Here is a 21,638-nt window from a genome sequence, read left to right as displayed (position 1 = left end):
CCTTTTCATTTTAGTACATGTTTACTCCAAATTACAGAATTCTCAGTTATCAATAAGTATAGTAATTTGGTTTCCTAATTATTAGACCTGTAAACTTAAAAATTCTTCCTTCCCAAACACCCAAGTACCCTACAGCCAAACCTCAGGGATTTTTCTTGTTTCCTTAGGTAGGTTTGTATCACTATGAACGTCTCTCTTAGAACTGCTTTTGCTGCAATTTTGGAAAGTTGCAAAAAGATGGAAAAGTGTTTCCATTTTCTTTTCCTTTCCTTTCCTTCCTTTCTTTTCTTTTTTCTTTTCTTTTCTTTTCTTTTCTTTTCTTTTCTTTTCTTTTCTTTTCTTTTCTGTTTCTTTTTTTAATTTTGGAGACAGAATGCAAGTGGGGGATGGGGCAGAGGGAGAGAAAGAGAATCTTAAGCAGACGGGCTCAATTCCATGACCCTGAGATCCATGACCTGAGCTGAAATCAAGAGTTGGACACTTAACTAAGCCACCCAGGCACCCTGTGTGTTTCTATTTTCATTTGTCTCGAAGTATTTTTTGATTTCCTCTTTGATTTCTTTGTTTACTCATTGGTTGTTCAGTAACAGTTTTTAGTCTCCGCATGTTTATGTTTTTTTTTTTAGTTTTCGTCTTATAAATGATTTCTAGTTTCATACTATTGTGGTTGGAAAAGATGCTCCATGTCTTTTTAAACTTATTGAGACTTGTTTTGTGGCCTATCACATGATCTGTCCTAAAGAATGTTCCATGTGCCATTAAAAAAAAAATGTGCATTCTGCAGTTTTGGGGTGAATTGTGCTGTATATATTTATTACATCCATCTGGTGTAGTGTGTTGTTTAAGGGCAATATTTCCTTATTGATTTTCTATCTGGATGATGTATCCATTGATGTAAGTGGGGTATTGAAGTCCCCTATTATTATTGTATTAACGTCAGTTTCTTCCTTTAGGTCTTTTAATACTTGCTTTAAATATTTAGATGCTACTATGTTGGGCTCATAAATATTTGTAACTGTTGTATCATCTTCTTGGATTGGCTCCTTTGTCATTATGTAATGCTCTTCTTTATCTTTTGTTGTAAAGTTTATTTTGTCTGATATGAGTATTGGTACTTCAGCCTTCATTTTGTTTTTACTTGCATGGAGTACCTTTTTCCATCACTTTATGTTTTTAGTCTATATGTGACTTTAGATGTGAAGTGAGTTTCTTCCAGACAGCATATAGATGGATCTTATTTTTTTAGCCATTAAGCTTCCCTATGTCTTTTGACTGGAACATTTTAGTCCATTTTATTTAAAGTAATTATTGATTGGTATGTACTTACTGACATCTTAATTGGTTTTTGGTTGTTTTTGTAGTTCTTCTATGTTTCTTTGTCCTTCCTTTGGTCTCTTCCCTTGTGATTTTATGGTTTTCTTTAGAGTTATGTTTGGGTTCTTATGTCTTTATGTTTTGTATATCTGTTGTTTCTGTTTTTGACATCATATTTTACATCTTTTTAAATTTTGTATCCCTTAACTACTTATTGTAGCTATAGTTGAGTTTAAGTTTTTAAAAAATGTTTATTTTTGAGAGAAGGAGAGTATGTGTGCATACATGCGCATGTGCAAGTTGGGGAGGGGCAGAGAGAGAGGGAGAAAGAGGATCTGAAGCAGGGTTTGCACTGACAGCAGAGAGCCCTATGCAGGGCTCAAACTGACGAACTGTGAGATCATGACCTGAGCCAAAATCGGATGCTTAATCGGATGCTTAATCGACTGAGCCACCCAGGTGCCCAAGTTTACTTTTTTTGTCTTTATCCTAAAACTAGCTTTTTAATTGGTTCATCTACTGCTGCCTTTACTATAGTTTTTGCCTTTATGAGTGAGATTTTTTTCTTTCATATATTTCCCTATTTTTAGTCATGGTACTTTATTTTCTGCTTGAAGAAGATCTTTTAACATTTCTTGTAAGGCTGGTTTAGGATGAATTCCTTTAGTTTTTGCTTGTCTGGGAAACCCTTTATCTCTCTTTCAATTCTGAATGAAAGCCTTGCTGGGTATTTTTGGTTGTAAGTTTTACCTTTTCAGCACTTTAAATATATCCTGGTACTCCCTCTGGCTTGCAAAGTTTTTGCTGAAAAATGAGCTGATCAGGGTGCCTGGGTGGTTCATTTGGTTTAGTGTAGTGTCTGATTCTTGATTTCTGCTCAGGTCGTGATCCCAGGGCCATGGGATCTAGCCCTGCATCAGGCTCTGTACAGAGCGTGGAGCCTGCTCGAGATTCTCTCTTTCTCTCAGTCCCTCTCCCCAGCTTGTGTGTGTGCTCTCTCTTTCTTTCTCTCTCTAAAGTAAAAATAAAATGAGCTGATCATCTTATGTAGTTTCCCTCATTTATTACTATTGGTTTTTTTATTGCTGCTTTCAACATTCTCTCATTAACTTTTGCTATTTTATTATTTATAATATGTCTTGTTGGAGCTCTTTGGGCCCATTTTATTAGGGGCTCTTTATGCTTTCTGCATTTGGTATGTATTGCCTTTCCCAAGTTAGGGAAGTTTTCAGGCATTATTTCTTCAAATTTTCTGGCAGTTTTCCTCTCTCTTTTCCTTCTGGGACCCATATAATGAGAATGTTGTATGCTTGTTGTTCCAGAGGGCCCTTAAAACTATCCTCCTTAAAAAAATCTTCTTTGCTGTTCTCATTGTATAATTTCAACTGTTCTCTCTTCCAGATTGCTGATTCATCCTTCTCTCTTATGTAATTTGCTTTTGGTTCTTTTTAGTGTATTTTTCATTTCAGTTATTCCTCAGCTCTGATTGGTTCTTTTTTAATATTTTCTTTCTCTCTGTTGAAGTTCTCACTGTGTTCTTCCATTTTTCTCCTGTATTTGGTGAGCATCTTTATGACCATTACTTTGAACTCTTTATCAGGTAAATTACTTATCTTCTTTTCTTTAGGTTTTTCTTTTTTTCTGGTGTTTGGGATGTATTTCTCTGTCTCATTTTGTTTGACTTTCTGTGTGTGTTTGTATGAATTAGCTAAAAGAGCTAACTTTCTTGCTATTGAAGGAGTGGCCTTGTGTAGGACTGCCTGCTGTGTAGGCAGTGTGCCTGATGACTTTGGCAGGCTGGCTAGAGCTGGAGTGGGCATGGCTTGGAGGTCCTGGGACATGTGCTGTGGCTACCTCTGTGGAAATGGTGGAGCTGGAGTGGGTGTAGGCTGGGTATGTCCTATGTGGATGTGCTATGCTGGGCTGCCTTTGTGGAATGGCTGGATTTGGCATAGGCCCATTGGGTTCTGGAGGGTGTTATGTCAGGGCTGACTTGGCAGGATGGCTGGAGCTAGGACTGACATGGCTAGGGACCTGTGTACTGTGTGGGGGCTGTCTTTGAGGGATAGCTGGAGCTGGTGTGGGCCAGAGGTCTAGAGTGTGCTGGGGTGGCCCTAGCAAGTTGGTAGAGTACCTGGACCCTGGTCTTGTTTATGGTATGAAGGTGGATGTAGAATGTAAAAATGCCTCTTAACCCCAGTGAGAGTTCCAGTGGTTTTATACCTATTTATTCAATGCTCTAGTGTGAGTAAATGTATTTCCTTCATTTACAGTCTATTTGCCTTTTAAACTGCTATGCCTGAGAGCAGGTGAGTCAGTGTGCTGGCCTCTCATCAATACCCTTCTCTCCTCTAGGTCACCTAGTCAGGAGTGGGGTTCCTGTTTTATCCATATTTCTCCTACTTTTTCCTATTGGTCCCTTTACCATTTGTTGTGTAGAAGCTGTGTAATCAGCCCTGTCTTCTTCCAGAGGAATTGTCTCTATATAGGCCTAGATTTAGCATGTGGGAGGAGGTGAGTTCAGAGTCTTATGTTGCCATGTTGGACCTTCTTAGCAAATTTTAATGCTTTCAATCTGTTCTGTATTTTAGTTACAAGGGTGAGTGATCTCTTTTTTCTTTTGTTATTATATTATAGACATTAGATTGTGTGCTCTTTGAGAGAAGGGTGCTAATATAGGTTTTTAAAAACTGAGATAAAATTAACCATTTTCTCCACTTTAAAGTGTACAGTTTAGTGGTTTAATTCATTTACAATGTTGTCCAACTATTACCTTATATTATTCTGGAATATTTCCATCACTCCCAAAAGAATCCTTGTTCTTCTCAGTTCCCCTCTTTGCCCACTGGCAGCCATTAATCTTCCTTCTGTCTCTATGAACCTACCTTTTGGGACATTACATGTAAATGAAATCATATAACATGTGGCCTTTGTGTCTGGCTTGCTTCATTTGGTATTTGTTTTCATGTTTCATCCATGTTTTAGCATATATCAGTATTTCATTCTTTTTAATGGCTGCACAATATTCCATTGAATGGATATATCTATATATCCATATATATCCATATATATCGATATATATATATATATATATATATATATATATATATATACACACACACCTTAATATATTATAGGTTCAGCAGTTGGTGACGTTTGCATGATTTCTAGCTTTTGGCTGTAATGGTGCTATAAGCATTTGTATATAAGCTTTTCCATGAACACGTGTATTAAAGAATTTGGCCTTGCCCAAACAGAAGTTTGACCTTTGTCTTCAGCTTCTGGGAGGTAATCTATATTATACCTGATAGGATTATTTTTATTTTAGTGTGCTTGAGTTGGGGGGTGGGGAAGTTGGGAGACTGGTTACATAAACAGTTTTAGGGTAGGGACTGTCTACACTAGAGACAGTCTGGTGTCATTTAAGGTAGGAGCTTTGAGTCCCAATGGTATTAGTTGACCTGGAGACTGAGTTCAACCACCTGGGCAATTAGTCACTCTGTCATGCGTATGTAATGCATCTCCAGTTAAAACTCTGGACACTGAAGCTGGGGTGAACTTCCCTGGTTATTAATACTCTGTGTGCATTATCACACATTGATGCCAGGAGGGTAATGCATTCTGACTTCATGGGAAAGGACCATTGGAGGCTTTGTGTTTGGAAGCACCCCCCCACCCCCCCAACCCCGCTCTGCTCTGAATTTCTTCCTTTGCCTGATTTTAATCTGTAATAAAGCATAATAACCTTTACATGATAAACTGTAGTAAATCGTTTTCTATAACAAATTGTAATCATGATTATAATAGCTTTCAGTAAGTTCTATGAGTCATTTTGACAAATTATTGAACTTCAGAGTGGTTTTAGAAACTGCCCAAACTAGTTAGTTGTAGAAGAGAGGCAGTCTTAAGGCCTGTTCCTTCAGGCATTGTAGTTGACTAATTCCAGGCAACATGTTTTCAATTATCTTGGGTATTTACCTAGGAATAGAGTTGCTGCATCATATGGTGATTCTACCTTTAGCTCGTGAGGAACCACTGAACTATTTTTCTTTTCTTATCTTTTTTTTTAATGTTTATTGATTTTTGAGAGAGACAGAGACAGAATGTGAGTGGGTTAGGGGCAGAGAGAGAGGGAGACACAGAATCAGAAGCAGGCTCCAGCTCTGAGTTGTCAGCACAGAGCCCAACGCAGGGCTCGAACTCATGAGCAATGAGATCATCACCTGAGCCGAAGTCAGACACTCAACCGACTGAGCCACCCAGGCGCCCCTGAACTATTTTTCACATTGTATGTGTCATTTTCCATTTTCCATTCCTACCAGCAATGTATGAGGGTTCCAGTTTCTCTACATTCTTAGTGACCCTTATTTTCTGTTTTTATTGTTGATGTTTGTTTTAAATTATAGCCATCCTGATGGGCATAAAGTGATGTCTTGTGGTTTTGATTTGCATTTCTCTAATGACTAATGATATTGAGCATCTTTTCATGTCCTTATTGATCATCTGTATATATTCTTTGGAGAATTGACTGTTCAGATCCTTTGCACATTTTAAAGTTATTTGTCTTTTGTTGATTTCTAAGAGTTCTTTATATATTCTGGATTCTAGGCCCTTACCTTGTATGATTGGTAAGTATTTTCTCCTATTTGCCATGTTGCCTTTTCACTTAATTTCTACTGTTTTCAAAGCACAAAGTTTTACATTTTGTGGAAGTCACACTTAACCTTTGTTGCTTGTGCATTTGGTATTGTGTTTAAGAAACCATTGCCTTTAGGGCACCTGGGTGGCTCAGTCGTTAAGCATTTGACTCATAGTTGATGAGTTTGAGTCCCACATCGAGCCCTGCTTCAGGTGAGCTTGTGCCCTGCTTGGTGAGAGCACGAGCCCTGCTTTGGGTAAAACACGAGCTCTGGGTGAGCCCCACTTCTCTATTTCTTTCTCTGCCCCTCGCTTACTTGTGCCTGCTCTCTCTCAAAAAAAAAAAAAAAAAAAAAAACCCCAAAAAAACCATTGCCTTAATCATGGTCACAATGATGTACACCTGTTTTCTAAGAGTTTCAGCTCTCATATTTAGGGCTTTGACCCATTTTGAGTTTAATTTTATATATGAAATCAGATAAAATCACAATTTTATTCTTTTGCATTTGGATATCCATTTGTCCCAGCATCATTTGTTGAAAAGACTGTTGCCAATTGCTTCTCATTATTAGAGTTAAGTGTTAAATTGAAAAGAATCAAAGAGTCCAATTTTATAATATTCTTTGGTAATGTATTCCAGTTTTCTCTAAGAATTACTTAAAAAAAATTTTTTTAATGTTTATTCATTTTTGAGAGACAGAGAGGGACAGAGTGCGAGCAGGGGAGGGGCAGAGAGAGAGGGAGACACAGAATCCAAAGCAGGCTCCAGGCTCTGAGCTATCAGCACAGAGCCCGACACGGGGCTGACCCTACAAACTGTGAGATCATGACCTGAGCTGAAGTCAGATGCTCTAAGAATTACTTTTTAAAATATTCAGTTTAGGGACATCTGGGTCACACAGTTGGTTAAGCGGCTGACTTCGGCTCAGGTCATGATCTCGCAGTCTGTGAGTCTAGTCCCACATCTGGAGCCTGCTTCAGTTTCTGTGTCTCCCTCTCTCTCTGCCCCTCCTCAGCTTGCACTCTGTCTCTGTCTCATTCAAAAATAAATAAATGTTAACATTAAAAAAAAAATGTTCAGTTTAAATTTCATTTGCTTTTTACTTTAATGAAAATTGATAGTTTTTTAGGTTATTCTTATCCTTTTTAGAAGTTTTAAAAAAGTAAAACTTTAAAAAAGTAAACTTAGAAAAGTAAACAAGTCCTGCATTTTTGGGGGCAGCTTTTATAAATCAGAAAAATAGACTTATTCCTTTTATAATATTTTGTAATAGTTTTACACAGCATATTTTGACATTTTTTTTTGGTTTTTTTTCTCCCATTTAGCTTATAGGTGTGTCTTTATGATCTTTTTGTAATGTTTATTGTATTGCTTCTTTCTCTTAACTTTTGATTTTAAAAATTCCAAATTTTGAGAAAATTTGAAAGAATAGTACATGAATGTCAAATTACCTTTCTTCTAGATACTTCAGTTATTAATATTGTACCACATTTGTGTGTATTTTCTCTCTCTCCATGTCTGCTTTTTTATCTGATGTTGTAGACATCATGCTTTCACCCACAAATTCTTTTGCATGTGTCTCCTAAAAACAAGTATATTCTCCTACATAACTATAATACCAGTATTACTCCCAATAAAGTTTAATATTGTCAAATATGATAGTATCAAATATACATTAAATACTAATATATATATATATATTTACCTCTTCTCAAACTATTATTTATGGCTATATTTTTCTTTTTGGTTTTCAGATTTAAGCTCTAATCGAGGATCATACATTACGTTTGGTCTTTATTTTTTTTTATTCCTTTACTACACAACCATCTCCTGGCTTTTTTTTTTTTTTTTTCAGGTTATTGACTCTTTTTTAAGATCCCATGCCACTTTTCTGTAGATTACCTACCATTTGGATTTGTCTGATTATTTTTTCATGATTAGATTCAGGTTAAACATTTTTTGCCTAGAATACTACCTTGGTGATAAAGAGGCATATTTTAGAATTTGTTGAATAACTTCTAGGAGAATAACACTAATAAATGGAATATTTCATTCTCCACTACCCCTGGCAAATAAACCCAATTAAATAAAATTAAGACAGTCAAAGAATCTGTAGTTATTGGGAACATCAGACTTCAAATTTTTGACTTGATGTTTTTCACACTGTGGCAAACTTAGTTTTTAATTAAAAAAAATTTTTTTTTAACATTTATTTATTTTTGAGATATAGCGGCAGAACATGAGCAGGGGAGGGGGAGAGAGAGACACACACACACACAGAATCCGAAGGAGGCTCCAGGCTCTGAGCTGTTTGTTAGCACAGAGCCCGATGCGGGGCCTGAACTCACGAACTGTGAGACCATGACCTGAGCCGAAGTCGGATGCTCAACTGACTGAGCCACCCAAGAGCCCCAAGCTTTTAATTTTTTAAATTAATTAAAAATTTTTTTTTGAAAGAGCAAGGGGCAGAGAGAAAGAATTCCAGGAGGGGTAGAGGGAGAGTGAGAGAGAGAGAGACAGAGAGGGAGAGAGAGAGAGAGGGAGAAGTGGGGCTCACCCAAAGCGGGGCTCGAGCTCACAAACTGTGTGTGAGATCATGATCTGAGCCAAAGTCAGATGCTTAATGACTGGGCCACCCAGGCTCCCCTTAGTTTTTTTTAAATTATCACTTTGATTGTATGAAATGCTAGCCTACTGGAAGAGCACTGGTCTGGATGGCAGAAAACTTGGGTGCAGGAGATCTGAATTATTTTACTTATTTGTTTAAGAAAATACTTATTGATCACTTCCTTATATCATACAGTTGCTGTGTATGAGAGTTGGATTCCAATATTTATGGCATTTGGCCTTTAGGATGTCATTTACTTTTTCTAGAACAGGTATAATAGTAGAAGCCTATTATAGTCCATTGAGGAATAACATAAAAGAAAGTAGAAAGACTAAATGCATACCAGTCCTTAGGTTAGATGTAGACATTAGAAGACTGAATTGAGGGAATTTCTTGTCTTTTTTCTCTTCTGCTACCTCCTTCCCCTCTTTCTCTCTTCTTTTCTTCCTTTAATATTGAGGCTGATGGTAAGGAACTACTAGTGAGGTTGAAATACAAAGGAGAGGAATAATTAGCATTATAAGATAGTAGAAAATGGGAATAAGAGAACACAGCTGGACTGATAAGCTTTAAATAGGTGAGGCCATACCATTTCATTTAAGAGGAAATGTGTAGAAATAAGTGAAGGTATATAAGAAGAGAGGATTAGGAAATTGAAGGAGTCTGTTGGCTTTTATTTTAACTGATAATATGAGTTAACTTCATCTGCTAATAGTGAATTTGGGCAAGAGATTTGAAAAGAGATGAGGGTTTGTAGTTGACCAAGAATAAATAAAAGAATTGATGAGTAGTTTTAGCAGTTTTGAGAGCCTCAGAATGGGTTTAATTGAGCCAATTCTTCACTTCTGCGTTTTTCACCATCAGATTTTCCCCATATGAAGAAGTAGAAGTGAATTGTGTGGAAGCTGATCTGAAGATTGGAGGTTTGAAGGAGCTGTGGGGTGAAGGATAAAGAGGGGATGGGAATTTAGGGTGCTAATGAGAGGACAGTGAAATGATTGATGATTGCTAGTCTGTGGAGAAGAGGAGCATGTGGTCAGGAAGAAATGATAAACTCAGTAAAAGTAGAGGGATGGGTCATGGGATGCTTTGGTAAGGTTAGAGAATAGGTAAGAGATAGGTATTTACTGCCAGAGATTGATGTTTAGTTTGAGATGGAATTAAGTATGAGTGATGCCAAGGTCCAGGTTGGGGTCACTGGGAATGGAATATTGAGATGAATGTAATTGTATTTGTTTACGGGAAGATTAGGCAAGGTGTCCACATTATATAAATTGTGTCTTGAAATTGCCCAGGATAATGGCAAGATTTGTGTTGGTAAGGGAGAAGGTTCTTAGAGCTTAAGGCTTCATCGATTATGGGGAATGGGTTTGATAGAACATTACAGTCTAGCATAGCTGGATGGCATGTTCCTCAAGGAGAAGTGGATTTTATGCAGATGGAGGAGTATAGCCTAGAAGCAGCAATAAGAGAGCTAGGAGAATATTGACCCTTCTCTCTTTCTGGTGTGTATTGAGTGTTAGAGAAAGGGCCACATTCTTTAAATTGGATATTATAGAGCAAGTAGTTTTAGCAAGAGAAATCAAAGTTTGTACTGTTAATGATTCAGAGGTGCAAGACTATATAGAATATTTAAAAAATGAAAGTATGAAGGTTTCAGAGAGCCCAGTAGAATTGATTGGGAATAAGAAAGAAGCAGGATGATAGATTGAGGGTTGGTGGTTTCAAGACTCACTGTGATAGGGTCCCTGTATATTGTAGGATTAGGAAAAACAAGCAATAATATTTGTTTAATTTTGAATGGGAGAAAAGCATATTAGTGAAATTACTGAAATGTAATACAGTTAAAAATGATAAATATAACCTGGCAACTTTTCACTGTTAAAAATGAAAATGGGTTAATTCCAATTTGCATGTAGTAGTATGTCCACTGGGTGTCACTGTGGCCTCATATTTAGTTGTATAAATAAACTGCTATAAGAGCTCTGTGTTTGTGGAGTCAGTATTATATGGGTCTTTTCTCTGCTTATTTTTCCTTTTTGCAGTGAATTTTGCTAATATTTTTTTCTGTTTATTTGTAGGTACAGTTATTTATCACCACTGCAAATAAAGGAGATACTTATCCCTAAACTGGCTGCTCCAAATTGCCTTGTTATTACTTGGGTGACCAATAGACAGAAGCACCTGCGTTTTGTAAAGGAAGAACTTTATCCTTCTTGGTCTGTTGAGGTAGTCGCTGAATGGCACTGGGTAAAAGTAAGTTCAGAAATTAACTTATTTGTTATTATATAGCGTGCCATGTAAGTCACATAACTTACACATAAATGTAGTATGTAATTTTGAATGCTTAGCATGTTACTACTGCTCTACTCCTTTAACACGGTCTAATTAAAACTTTTACTTTGATACTTTTTTTTTTTTTTTTACTAAATACTTTTATTTTCTTATTCTCGGAGGCTTTTTGCTTATTTGTTCTGTGTCTTTTTATAGTAGAGTCCCAACGTGTGGCCTTAGGAAGTCACTCAGGGAGATATCAGGATGACATTTTAAAAAGCTCTGATGTCTGTAGTTTAAAAACAACAAACAAAAACTTTGGAAAATCTGTTTAGCACTAAACATAGAAATAGTCTTACCCTTCATTTTCTTCCTCTTTTCACATCCATAATTTCAGTCACTGTTTGCAACTTCTTTCCTTCTTTTTTTTTTCTTTTTCTTTTTTCTTATGTTGCTGGGGATGGGAGAGAGAATACCCAAGTAACTCAGCATGGAAGAGGTGGAAAGAACCAAGAACCTTACATACTTTGAATTTTAACAGGTCCTCAGTGCCTATGTGCTGCTATGCCTATTTTTGAAAGAAATGATTCCAACTCTTGGATTGGTTGACTGGTCTTTAATATCTCTGCTTGCTATAAAAATAAAAAAATACAGAAAAATAAGGCATCAGTTCAGAGTCCGTTGGACATCTTTTTAAAGATTATTAATCTTTAAAGTCTACTTAGATGAATCCTGCAAAAGCACTCCTATATTTTAAAAAGATAAGCCAACTTGTCAATTGAATGTTTAATATTTATATAGCTGATATATTCATTTTAGACAGGAGAGTTCTATGTTTATGTTCTTCCTATGTATTTTGTAGTCTACTGGTATATCTTCTTTTATTTTTTAAAGTTTATTTATTTATTTTGAGAGAGAGTGAGCATGAGTAGGAGAGGGGCAGAGAGGGAGAAAGAGAATCCCAAGCAGGCTCTGTGCTGTGATTGCAGAGCCTGACATGGGGCTTGATCCCACGAACCGTGAGATCATGACCTGAGCCAAGATCAAGAGTTGGGACCCTTGACCAACTGAGCCACTAAAGGCTCTTCTACTGGTATATCTTCTAAAAGCTGTGTATATTGTTTATTTGCACCTATTTTAATGGACTTGGAAAACAAACATTCATAGTTGTATCTGTGCTTTCATGTTGTACCCTGGGCTAAGCTTTGGTTGATTTGGTTGATGTGGACATGGACAGGAATATAAAACCCATTCTACCTTGTACATTATTACAGGTTTTTTATTGTCAGAAACTGGGGCCAAAGTCAGGGAAAAGGTACCTTCTGAAATCAAAACCAATAAAATGTTAGCACATAAAATCTAAGATTATTTATTTGTAGTAGTAATCAGTTCTGAGAGATGATATGATAAGCCTAGAGTTTAAGACAAAAATGCAGTAAGTGATACGAAACACTATTAGGTAACTATATGTACTGTTATAACAGAAGGAGTAATTTGCATGGAATATAGAAGATATCCAAAGAATAAGAAATTGTCTGTATTTGTACAGCACTATGTGAAAGAGATCTATCTCTTATGGGTCCTAGAGGTGATAAAAGGACTTTACCGATTTGGCTTTTTAGGTATCTTGATGTTGAGTAAAGTGTTCCATAGATAATAGATATGAATATTCTGATAGTGAAAATATGTATTTCAATGGTTAATAAATTGATATTGTTATTATAAATAGTGTTTTCAGTTTGATTAGCTTAAGTGAGTCTTTGAGAGTATAATAACTGCAGGTGAAATGGTAAAATTGAATTTCTGGATTTATAATGCCAAGGGATTAGACTAAGTATTGTCTATTTTATCAATCCCTGAGTTGTTTTATTACTAATTCTTGCTCTGACAATGTTTATGACACTATTTTCTATGAAGGAATATACTTTATTATAATCTACTTATTTATATTATCAGTAATCAGTAAATGTTATTTGAGTGAATAAATGAATTAATGATGACATGGCTTCCAGGAATAAATTTTAATGGAAAGTAGATTTTTATGTGTAAAGTGATAAATATTTTAGTCCCTTATAGTTGCTCTGTCTAATGTGATAGTCACTAACCATATGTCGCTCTTCAGCACGTGAATTACGGCTGTTCAAAATTGAATTGATGCTAAGTGTAAAATGTACATCAGATTTCAAAGGCAGTATGAAAGAAAAAATGTGACATACCTCAGTAACTTTTTGAATTGATTACATATTAAAATAATATTTTGGATATGTGAAATTAAGCTAAATATATAATTAAAATTATTTTTACCACATGCTTCCAACTTTTTTTTTAATGTTTATTTATTTTGAGAGAGTGTGTGCATGTGCGCACTAGGGAGGGGCAGAGAGAGAGGGAGGGAGAGAGAATCTCAAGCACTCTCAGCGCTGTTAGTGCAGAGCTGAAGTGGGGCTTGAACTCATGAACCATGAGATCATGACCTGAACTGAAATCAAAAGCCAGACACAACCGTTTGAGCCACCTAGGCACTCCAACTTCTCACGTTTTTAATGTTGCTAGTAGAAAATTTAAATTACAAATGCGGTTTGTATTTGTGGTTTACATTATATTTTTATTAACACTAGCCTAGAGGTTTAATAATTTTTTTTTCTTTGGTGGAAATTGTATAGTGTTAGATAAAAAGCCAGACTCTTTCCTGGGTGTTTACAGATGTATGGTTTAATTTTGTTTTGTTTTTTTGACTCCTCCTATCAGATCACCAATTCAGGAGACTTTGTGTTCCCATTAGATTCTCCACACAAAAAGCCTTATGAAGGTCTTGTACTGGGGAGAGTTCGAGAAAAAACTGCTGTACCGTTAAGGTAGGAAAGATGATTTTTCAAAACTGTATAAATGTATACAATTATACATTTTATAAAATTAATGGCATAATGATCATTGATTTTCCTTAAATTTTTACATTTTTGAAAATCTGAAAATGGCCCAGACCAGAAAAGTATGAATGGTATGGCACATGAAATTTTATATTATCCTTTGTTTTATATAGTGTGTAACTGCCATTATTGAAGAAAAGGAAATTATCACTAATGTCTCAACACTTAAATTGTTGATTTTGATTATTTTTCTATTCTTGAATTTATTTTTAAATTCAGATAGTATTTGAAAAGTAAAAAAAAAATTAAGGCAACTGTGGCTCATATATGAAAAATTTTCCTTTAAAGTATAATTTACATTGTTGTTTTGTTTTAATTAGGAATGCAGATGTAAAAGTGCTTCCTATTCCAGATCACAAGTTAATTGTCAGTGTGCCCTGTACTCTTCACTCACATAAGCCACCGCTTGCTGGTATGTTTTTATAAAATAGAATTGTTATGACTTCTGTCAAATTGAGAAAAGGATTAAATTTAGTATTTGGTGTAGACACTTGGAAATTAAATCAGATGTTTATTTTTATTAGTTCTCTAAAATTTTATAGGAGAATTTATGAATAGTGTTTTTTGTTTTTATTTTGCTGCAAAAGCTTTATTTTCATTTGGTCCATGACTTGAGAGGGGGCTCCATGATGGTTAAAGAGCTGCCTAGTGGCTGCAGGGAGAGGTGCAGACAGAAGCTCTGACATCAGGGGGTGTGGAGGGGCCCCTCAAAGGCTGCTGGGCTCCAGAGGCTCCTAATTGTGCTTGAGGATGAGCCTTTCAAAGAGATACTTGGCCTTGCCCAGCCCAGCTGGCGGCCATCCAGCCTGTGGAGGTTAGTTAGGTGGTTACCCAACTTCTTGATGAATTTTACCTCCTCATGTGGCTATCTGGGAAGTTACAGAGATGGGGATTTGTGTACACAGAGCCCAGAGCATGCATATCTAGAAGGGCTTGGTTCAGGTTCTTCTTCAGGGCCATGACAACTTCCATGGCAACGAGGGCTTTGCCTCACTCATCCTGGGAGGGTTTCTTCATGCTTTGGCAGATGGCACAGCTGCTGCACTGGTTTTGCATCTTCCAAGAGATGCTTGGCCAACTTGTGGAAGAAGTGCCCAGGCCCTCCAAAGTCATATTGTCACAGTCAAAATAGAAGCCCTGAGAGGTAGGTGTAGGAGGCCCACAGATCCAGGTTCATCAGGTGGTTGACACCTCAGTAGAATAATTCTGACAAATCTGGGAGCTCATTGTTGGTCAGCAATAAGGAGCTAACCACAAAAAATGGTGTTGGCTGGTCCTAGAGGTTGTGCCTGGTAAGAAGGTTGGAAAGTAGTTAGAAGGTGGTCAGAGACTGGTTCCATCTAAGGACTGTTGAATAAGATTATGAACTGTTGATGCGCCGCATAGGTTAATTTTATTTCACCTCTGCTTTTTCCCTTAATACCATTTATGTAGGTTCTCCTTGGTTGTTACTCCCCCACTGTCCTTGATAGACCGATGGGGCATCTGAGGACTGTAGTTCTACTAGTGGCTTTATTTTACTATCCCTAGCTTGCTGTGAAATCAGGTGCTTAGAATAGCAGTCAGAGACATGGTTAGAATCCCCTTGATACTTGGTAGAGACTCAGTTTTATGTTGAGGTAGTGTTGCTTTTCTGAACCTCCGGAAAGGTAATTGCTGCAGGCTACGGTTCTTACTAGTCTTAATGCGTTGGTGTAATGTTCATCATTCAGCGAAACTAAGCACCAAGGAATAGTGGAAAGGTTTGGATTTGGAGATTGACTAACATGAGTTTGAATCCTGACTCTGCTACTATATGTTACTCTAACATGTTCTACCTGAAAGTCCTCATTTATTTTTTAAAAAATTTTTTTTTTTCAACGTTTTTAATTTATTTTTGGGACAGAGAGAGGCAGAGCATGAACGGGGGAGGGGCAGAGACAGAGGGAGACACAGAAGCGGAAACAGGCTCCAGGCTCTGAGCCATCAGCCCAGAGCCTGACGCGGGGCTCGAACTCACGGACCGCGAGATCGTGACCTGGCTGAAGTCGGACGCTTAACCGACTGCGCCACCCAGGCGCCCCTGAAAGTCCTCATTTAAAGAGAGACTAATGGTGTTTAATCTTTTAGAGTTGTGAGGATTGATTATAATGTATTTGAAATTCTGTAGCATATAGTGGAAGGTTAGTGTATGCTAAATTTTTCAAGTGATAGTTTAAAAAAATAGAATTGTAAGTTCATGAGAGACACCAAATTTGATATGAGTTATCTATTAAAAATTTTCTTTAGGAATATCTATTGTATTGATTTTGTGATCCTCACTTAAAAAACCAAAAACTTTCAAGATGCTGCTCAGGAAAACTATAAGGTTCCCAACCTATCATATTATTTTGTAGAATATGGGATAGAGCTAGAATACATAGGAAAGTGAATATAAATTCCCAAGGTAATTTATATTGATAACACTTAGAATTTCTTTTATCTTAAATTGCTTATACAGAAGAGTCTTGTAGTGTTGTAGTGTTACTTCATTTGAAAAATATTCAGATGTTTACCTGATGATCCATTCTTTGACTTAGAGAAATGCTGAATGAGTTATTGTCTTTAAGCCGTGTACTATCGTAGACTCTTTAATGCATTAAATATGTGACTTAAATGAAAAGTGAGATTGTACTGTTCTTTGAGAAGAAAATAATGGTTGGCACCAGTTATATTTGATGGAGGAAATCTAATTTGTATTCTTTTCATTTGAATTTTATCAGTTAAGTATCAAAGAATAATTTAGTGTTTTTCTTAGGGATTTTTTTTTTTTTTTTAGTTTTTATTTATTTAAGTAATCTCTATACCCAGAATGGGGCTCGAACTTATGACCCTGAGATCAAGAGTTGCATGCTCCTCCTACTGAGCCAGCCAGGTGCCCCAGGGCTTATGTTTTTACTTTTAAAAATCTAAATGCTAAGACCTAAACTTTCATTCCAAAATTATAGTTAAAATATTCATCAATTCCTTTTACATAGAATAAAATAATATTTAAATATTAGTCTTAAGAAGCAAGGTTTTAAAATAGTAAGTAAAAATTAGTCTTTTATTAATGCTAATAAAAATTAGTCTTATAGCCTATGTATGAAGTGTAGTTCTGCCATATTCCCAGTAGAGAGCAGCACAAACATATTTTTAGGATTTGGAACATTTGAAAAGAAAGATTTTTTGGGGGGAAAAATCTACATGACTTGATATATGTAATCCTTATGTTTTAGTTAGGTAGTGGTAGAAAAGAAGTATTTGTAATTCTGTATTTTTGAATTCATGTTACTATGTCTAGCAAGTGCATGTACAGAAGTACAGAGCCATACAAACTAAAGCCACCAAAAAACAACTTTCAGATTTCTGACTGTAATTTACTCTGAAATTATAACTCTGGGATTTGGGATACTACATGTCCTATATATATGCTTAGAACTTACATGTAAAGGTTCTTAAACTGTTTTGTGCAAATTTGTAAAATGAAATGTTCTTTTACTTCTAGAAACACTAAGATTTTTAAAAATTTTTAACTGATTTCTACTGCTAACTATAAAAAAAGTTTTAAAAGATACATATATAAGTCATAAATAGCTATAACTTATCACATAACCTTATAAATGTTTATTAAATTTAAAGATTTAAGGTGGGAAAATTATGAAAGTATTTGAATCAAAATTGGTTTTCATATTTTACCTTAGAGGAATCTCTACTCCCTTTTACTACTTTATTCACTAACAGTTTCTGTCTGAAGAGTAAAACACAGTTTGATGAGATTTTGTGCACAGGTGTTCGAGCTGCTTCTCCCCCTCCCCACCCCCACCCGGCCCTGCCCCTTTGCTCCTAGAGCAAAAGAGGAATGACTGGCTATGTATGGATTATTTCCTCTTCTGTGGTTAGTAGCTTGTTTTACTAATGTCTGATGTTATGTAATTATCTTAAGTATATATCATATTCATACCTAAATTTATACATTGGAATTTACTTTTTAAAAATAGAGATATAATTGACATATAATATTAATTTCAGATATACAATACAATGGCTCGTGTATGTATATATTGAGAAATAGTCACTGATCACAAGTCTAGTTAACATCCATTACCACACATAGTTATAAAATATTTTTCCTTGTGGTTAGAACCTCTAAGATCTCGAGTTTACTTTTAAATTGATACTTAAGATTAGAAAAGAAAACATTTTCATTAATTTGCTCTCATTTCTTTTGCTTTGTTTTGAAATGTGGTTAACATTTTAAAAACATTGCTCCTTGATTTTCTAGTTTTCTCAACCAGAAAAAAAAAAATACACATGCAGAAATGTGTTACCTTGGGAAAGTAGGAAGTAGTAAATGGGTTTAGGTTTTATGTACTGTATTTGTCAACTCCAAGTACATGGCCATCGTTTTCTACTAGCTTGTGTACTCTTAGAAAACATGGATAACTGTTTCCTTTGTTAAATTCCATAGCACTAATTATAGTGAGTGCTCAGAATAGTAAACAATTTTGACTGTCTGACTCCAGTTTAGACTCCAGATTAAGGGTCTAAAATAGAGTTGCTAACATCTTTGTGCCTAAAAACTGAAAAACTGAACAAATAAGCAAAAACAAACAAAACCTTCCTTCACTGTAACCTTAGATGACAGTAAAAGTGAATTGAGGTTGGTAAGGCATTGAATTCATGAGGAAAAAATAGAAATGTGATATAGGTTTATTGTCCTCTAAGACTCTGGGGAAATTTTCTTTCAGGCTTAATAACATTTAGTTATAATTATACACTTAAAAAAGAACTAGAAGTCTCATGTTGGCATCTCCTAAAAACTATCAAAGCCCAGATTTGAGTTCAGTTGGGTTATAGACAATGAGTACTTCATAAATTCCTTGATTTTTGGTGAATAAGACCAATGGTTTTTAACAAATAAACCGTTATTTTGCTGTGAGAGCAACTGGAGAACATTATGAAACATGTTTTTAAATATATTTTCTTTCTTTCTTTCTTAAAAAAATTTTTTTAATTTATTGTCAAATTGGTTTCCATACAACACCCAGTGCTCATCCCAAGTGCCCTCCTCAATGCCTATCACCCACTTTCACCTCTCCTCCACCCCCATCAACTCTCAGTTTGTTCTCACTATTTAAGAGTCTCTTAGGGTTTGCCTCCCTCCCTCTCTGTAACTTTAAATACATTTTCTTTTAAATTTTACCTATATCAAGTACTCCTAAGGAATACTTATCATTCCTAAAGGGAATCTGATAGATTTCTTCTAAGCTCAATCTTGTATAGCAGTTAAGAACTATATTTAGAAAATACTCTTCTGGTGACTTTTCATCCCTCAATTATTATTTTCATACCCAGTTCCTGTAATGTTAATATAGCTAACCAGAACATGATCAAGGTTAAATTGATTTAAATATTGTCATCCAAATGAACATGTACTTTAAAAAAAGGCTTCTATGGTATATTCTTTCTGTCACTGTATATCATAGCATTTAGTCACCATATATATGATGTACTTTTTTTCTCAAAAATAAAGTTTTCAGTAGTTATTAATACATATATACATTAAATAAAAACTACTTATCTGTGGAAATAGTATGGTGAAATTTTAGGTAAAAAGGGTCTATAATTTGGAAATGAGGGAATGTACTATATCCAGTTATAGCTAAGAGGATATTGTTATATTTGTTAGTTATGTGTTCTCAATATTTTTATTGATGCCTAATTTTTCATTTACTGCTCTTTTGCTAGTATATATGCTTGCAGACACTTATATTTTTATCTCAGTTTTTTAAGTGAATTGTTTTTGTATTGTTCCTATACACTTATTTTTCATGCGTGGATTACATTTATTAAAAAGTTAGTACTCAGGAGATGTGTCAGTATTGGAAAATTGAAAAGTCACCTGTGTGGGTGTTAAAATCCTTATTTCTCATCTACAAATGAAACCTGATAAGTTAGGACTTCTGAAAGTTCTGATGGTATTATCCCCAATCTCAGGAGTGCTCATTTCAAATGATTTCTAACTATAAATAGTAAAGCCCGTGATGAAATCCTTGAAATTAATTAGCTATCCTCCTCCCCACCCCTTTTTTAAAAGGAAACATCCCTGTTCTTTGCTTTTAACTGCTAAAAGGAAATTGATTCCTTTCTTAATAATAATTTTTGTGTTTTTTTTCTCTTTTTTGGACAGAGGTTCTAAAAGACTATGTCAAGCCAGATGGGGAATGTTTGGAATTGTTTGCTCGAAATTTACAGCCGGGTTGGACTAGTTGGGGCAATGAAGTTCTCAAATTTCAACACATGGATTATTTTGTTGCTCTGGAGTCTAGAAGCTGACTGTGGTCTTAAAGTTGTGATTTTCTTCAGTTTTTCCCCACCCCTTCTTCCTTTATTCTAACTGTTCCTTTCTTACCAACCAGTATGCTTAGAAATGTAAATAGGACTTGGTTTTTCTGCAAAAGACCATAAGTGACTAGTCTTTATGTAATTTTGAGATGAATTTACTTCAGTTGCATTAGTATTCCCCATTATTCCAGATTCACTGTAAATAAAAAGGCAAGCAGTTAGAAAAACGACAAGACTTTGTTATTGAAAAAGTTCAGAAAGCATGCACTGTGGACCAGAGGTCCTAATTCTGCCCATGGATATGTTTTGTTTGGCCCTGTGGTGTTGTAAAAAAATTTAAACCACCATTCTAAAAAATGAGGGAATTTCACATAAAGTCTAGATTTCTGCTTTTCTTTAAACATCAGAAGCTCTGGCTGCACTGTGGTCTGTATTGTTTCCTGGCATCAGTAAGTAGGAACCACTGGTAGCAGCTCACTTGGGAAGGGACCTGTGTTTTGCAGTTTACTCCATGCTACTCACTTGTGTTGTCTACTTGGCCCTTGTGCAACCTAAATTTATGACCTTCGGTATACTGTTACATTCTGGAAAAAATACTGAAAGACCTACCAAGTCATCATTGTGTTGTGTTTATGAAACATTTTAGAGGGTTTTAAATTGCATTCAAGGTCACTTTTCAAGTGCTTCTTAGTTTTGCTTTGTTTTCTAGAAGAATATTTAAGAAATATTTCTTATAAAAATGTCAGAAAATAAACAGTGCTTATGATTTAAAAGATATATTATTTACAGATTTTCCACAAATATTTCTTTACTAAGTAAAATATTTTTACTGAAATGATTCTTTGAAAGGCATGCTGATTTATTATGTATAATCTTTTTTCAAATTGAGATATAATTTCACATAAAATTCTCCAATTTTTAGTATAGTGTTCGATGAGTTTAGAAAATGTATATACAGTTGTCTATCTACCACCATAGTCATAATATACAACATTTTCTTCACCTCCAAAACTCATGTGTCCAATTACAGTCATTCCCTTCCTCCCACCCCTGGCCCTTGGTAAACAATGATTTGTTTTCTACCATTAGTTTTGCTTTTTTAGAATGTCATGTAAACAGAATCATAGAATATGTAATCTTTTGTGTCTGGCTTCTTTCCCTTAGCATTTTGACAAAAGTATTTATACAATTTACAGCTTTTTAATCAATATTTATCTGCTAAGTAAAATGTTAGATTGAAATGATTATATGACAAAATTAATTCATTTACTGATTTTGCCAAAGAGAAGTGTTATTTTTGAAGTTTGTTCATTCTTTGAGTGTGTGAATATGGTAATATAGGCTTAACTTTGTATTTATAGGGATACTCTAACTTGTTACAGAAATGGAAAAAGGTATTAAACTCGAAGCAAACCTCTCCAAACCTCATTTGAAACTCTTTCCAGCTTCTTGTAGTATTTATAGATTTTATGTAGTTTGTGGAAACATTTTATCCTCACCAAGTTTTTGGACTTTTATTTTTGCATCACAA

At 35.3% G+C, this 21,638-nt stretch overlaps 1 protein-coding gene across 2 annotated transcripts in view; it reads left to right on the top strand.

Annotated features, from left to right (window-relative positions):
• Nucleotides 1-21,352, top strand: part of METTL4 (methyltransferase 4, N6-adenosine) — a 52,343-nt gene extending 30,991 nt beyond the window's left edge. For both annotated transcript variants that reach the window (XM_058692576.1, XM_058692575.1), the window contains exons 6-9: nt 10,643-10,817; nt 13,584-13,690; nt 14,083-14,174; nt 19,953-21,352. In XM_058692576.1, the coding sequence (XP_058548559.1) occupies nt 10,643-10,817; nt 13,584-13,690; nt 14,083-14,174; nt 19,953-20,098 (520 nt within the window). In that variant the 3' untranslated portion in view covers nt 20,099-21,352. The remainder of the gene's footprint in view (nt 1-10,642; nt 10,818-13,583; nt 13,691-14,082; nt 14,175-19,952) is intronic.
• The last annotated feature ends 286 nt before the right edge of the window (nt 21,353-21,638 follow it).

This window comes from Neofelis nebulosa, chromosome 11 (assembly GCF_028018385.1).
Source record: "Neofelis nebulosa isolate mNeoNeb1 chromosome 11, mNeoNeb1.pri, whole genome shotgun sequence".
In the NCBI taxonomy this organism is placed as follows: Eukaryota; Metazoa; Chordata; class Mammalia; order Carnivora; family Felidae; genus Neofelis; species Neofelis nebulosa.
This window is presented reverse-complemented; position numbering and strand designations above follow the sequence as displayed.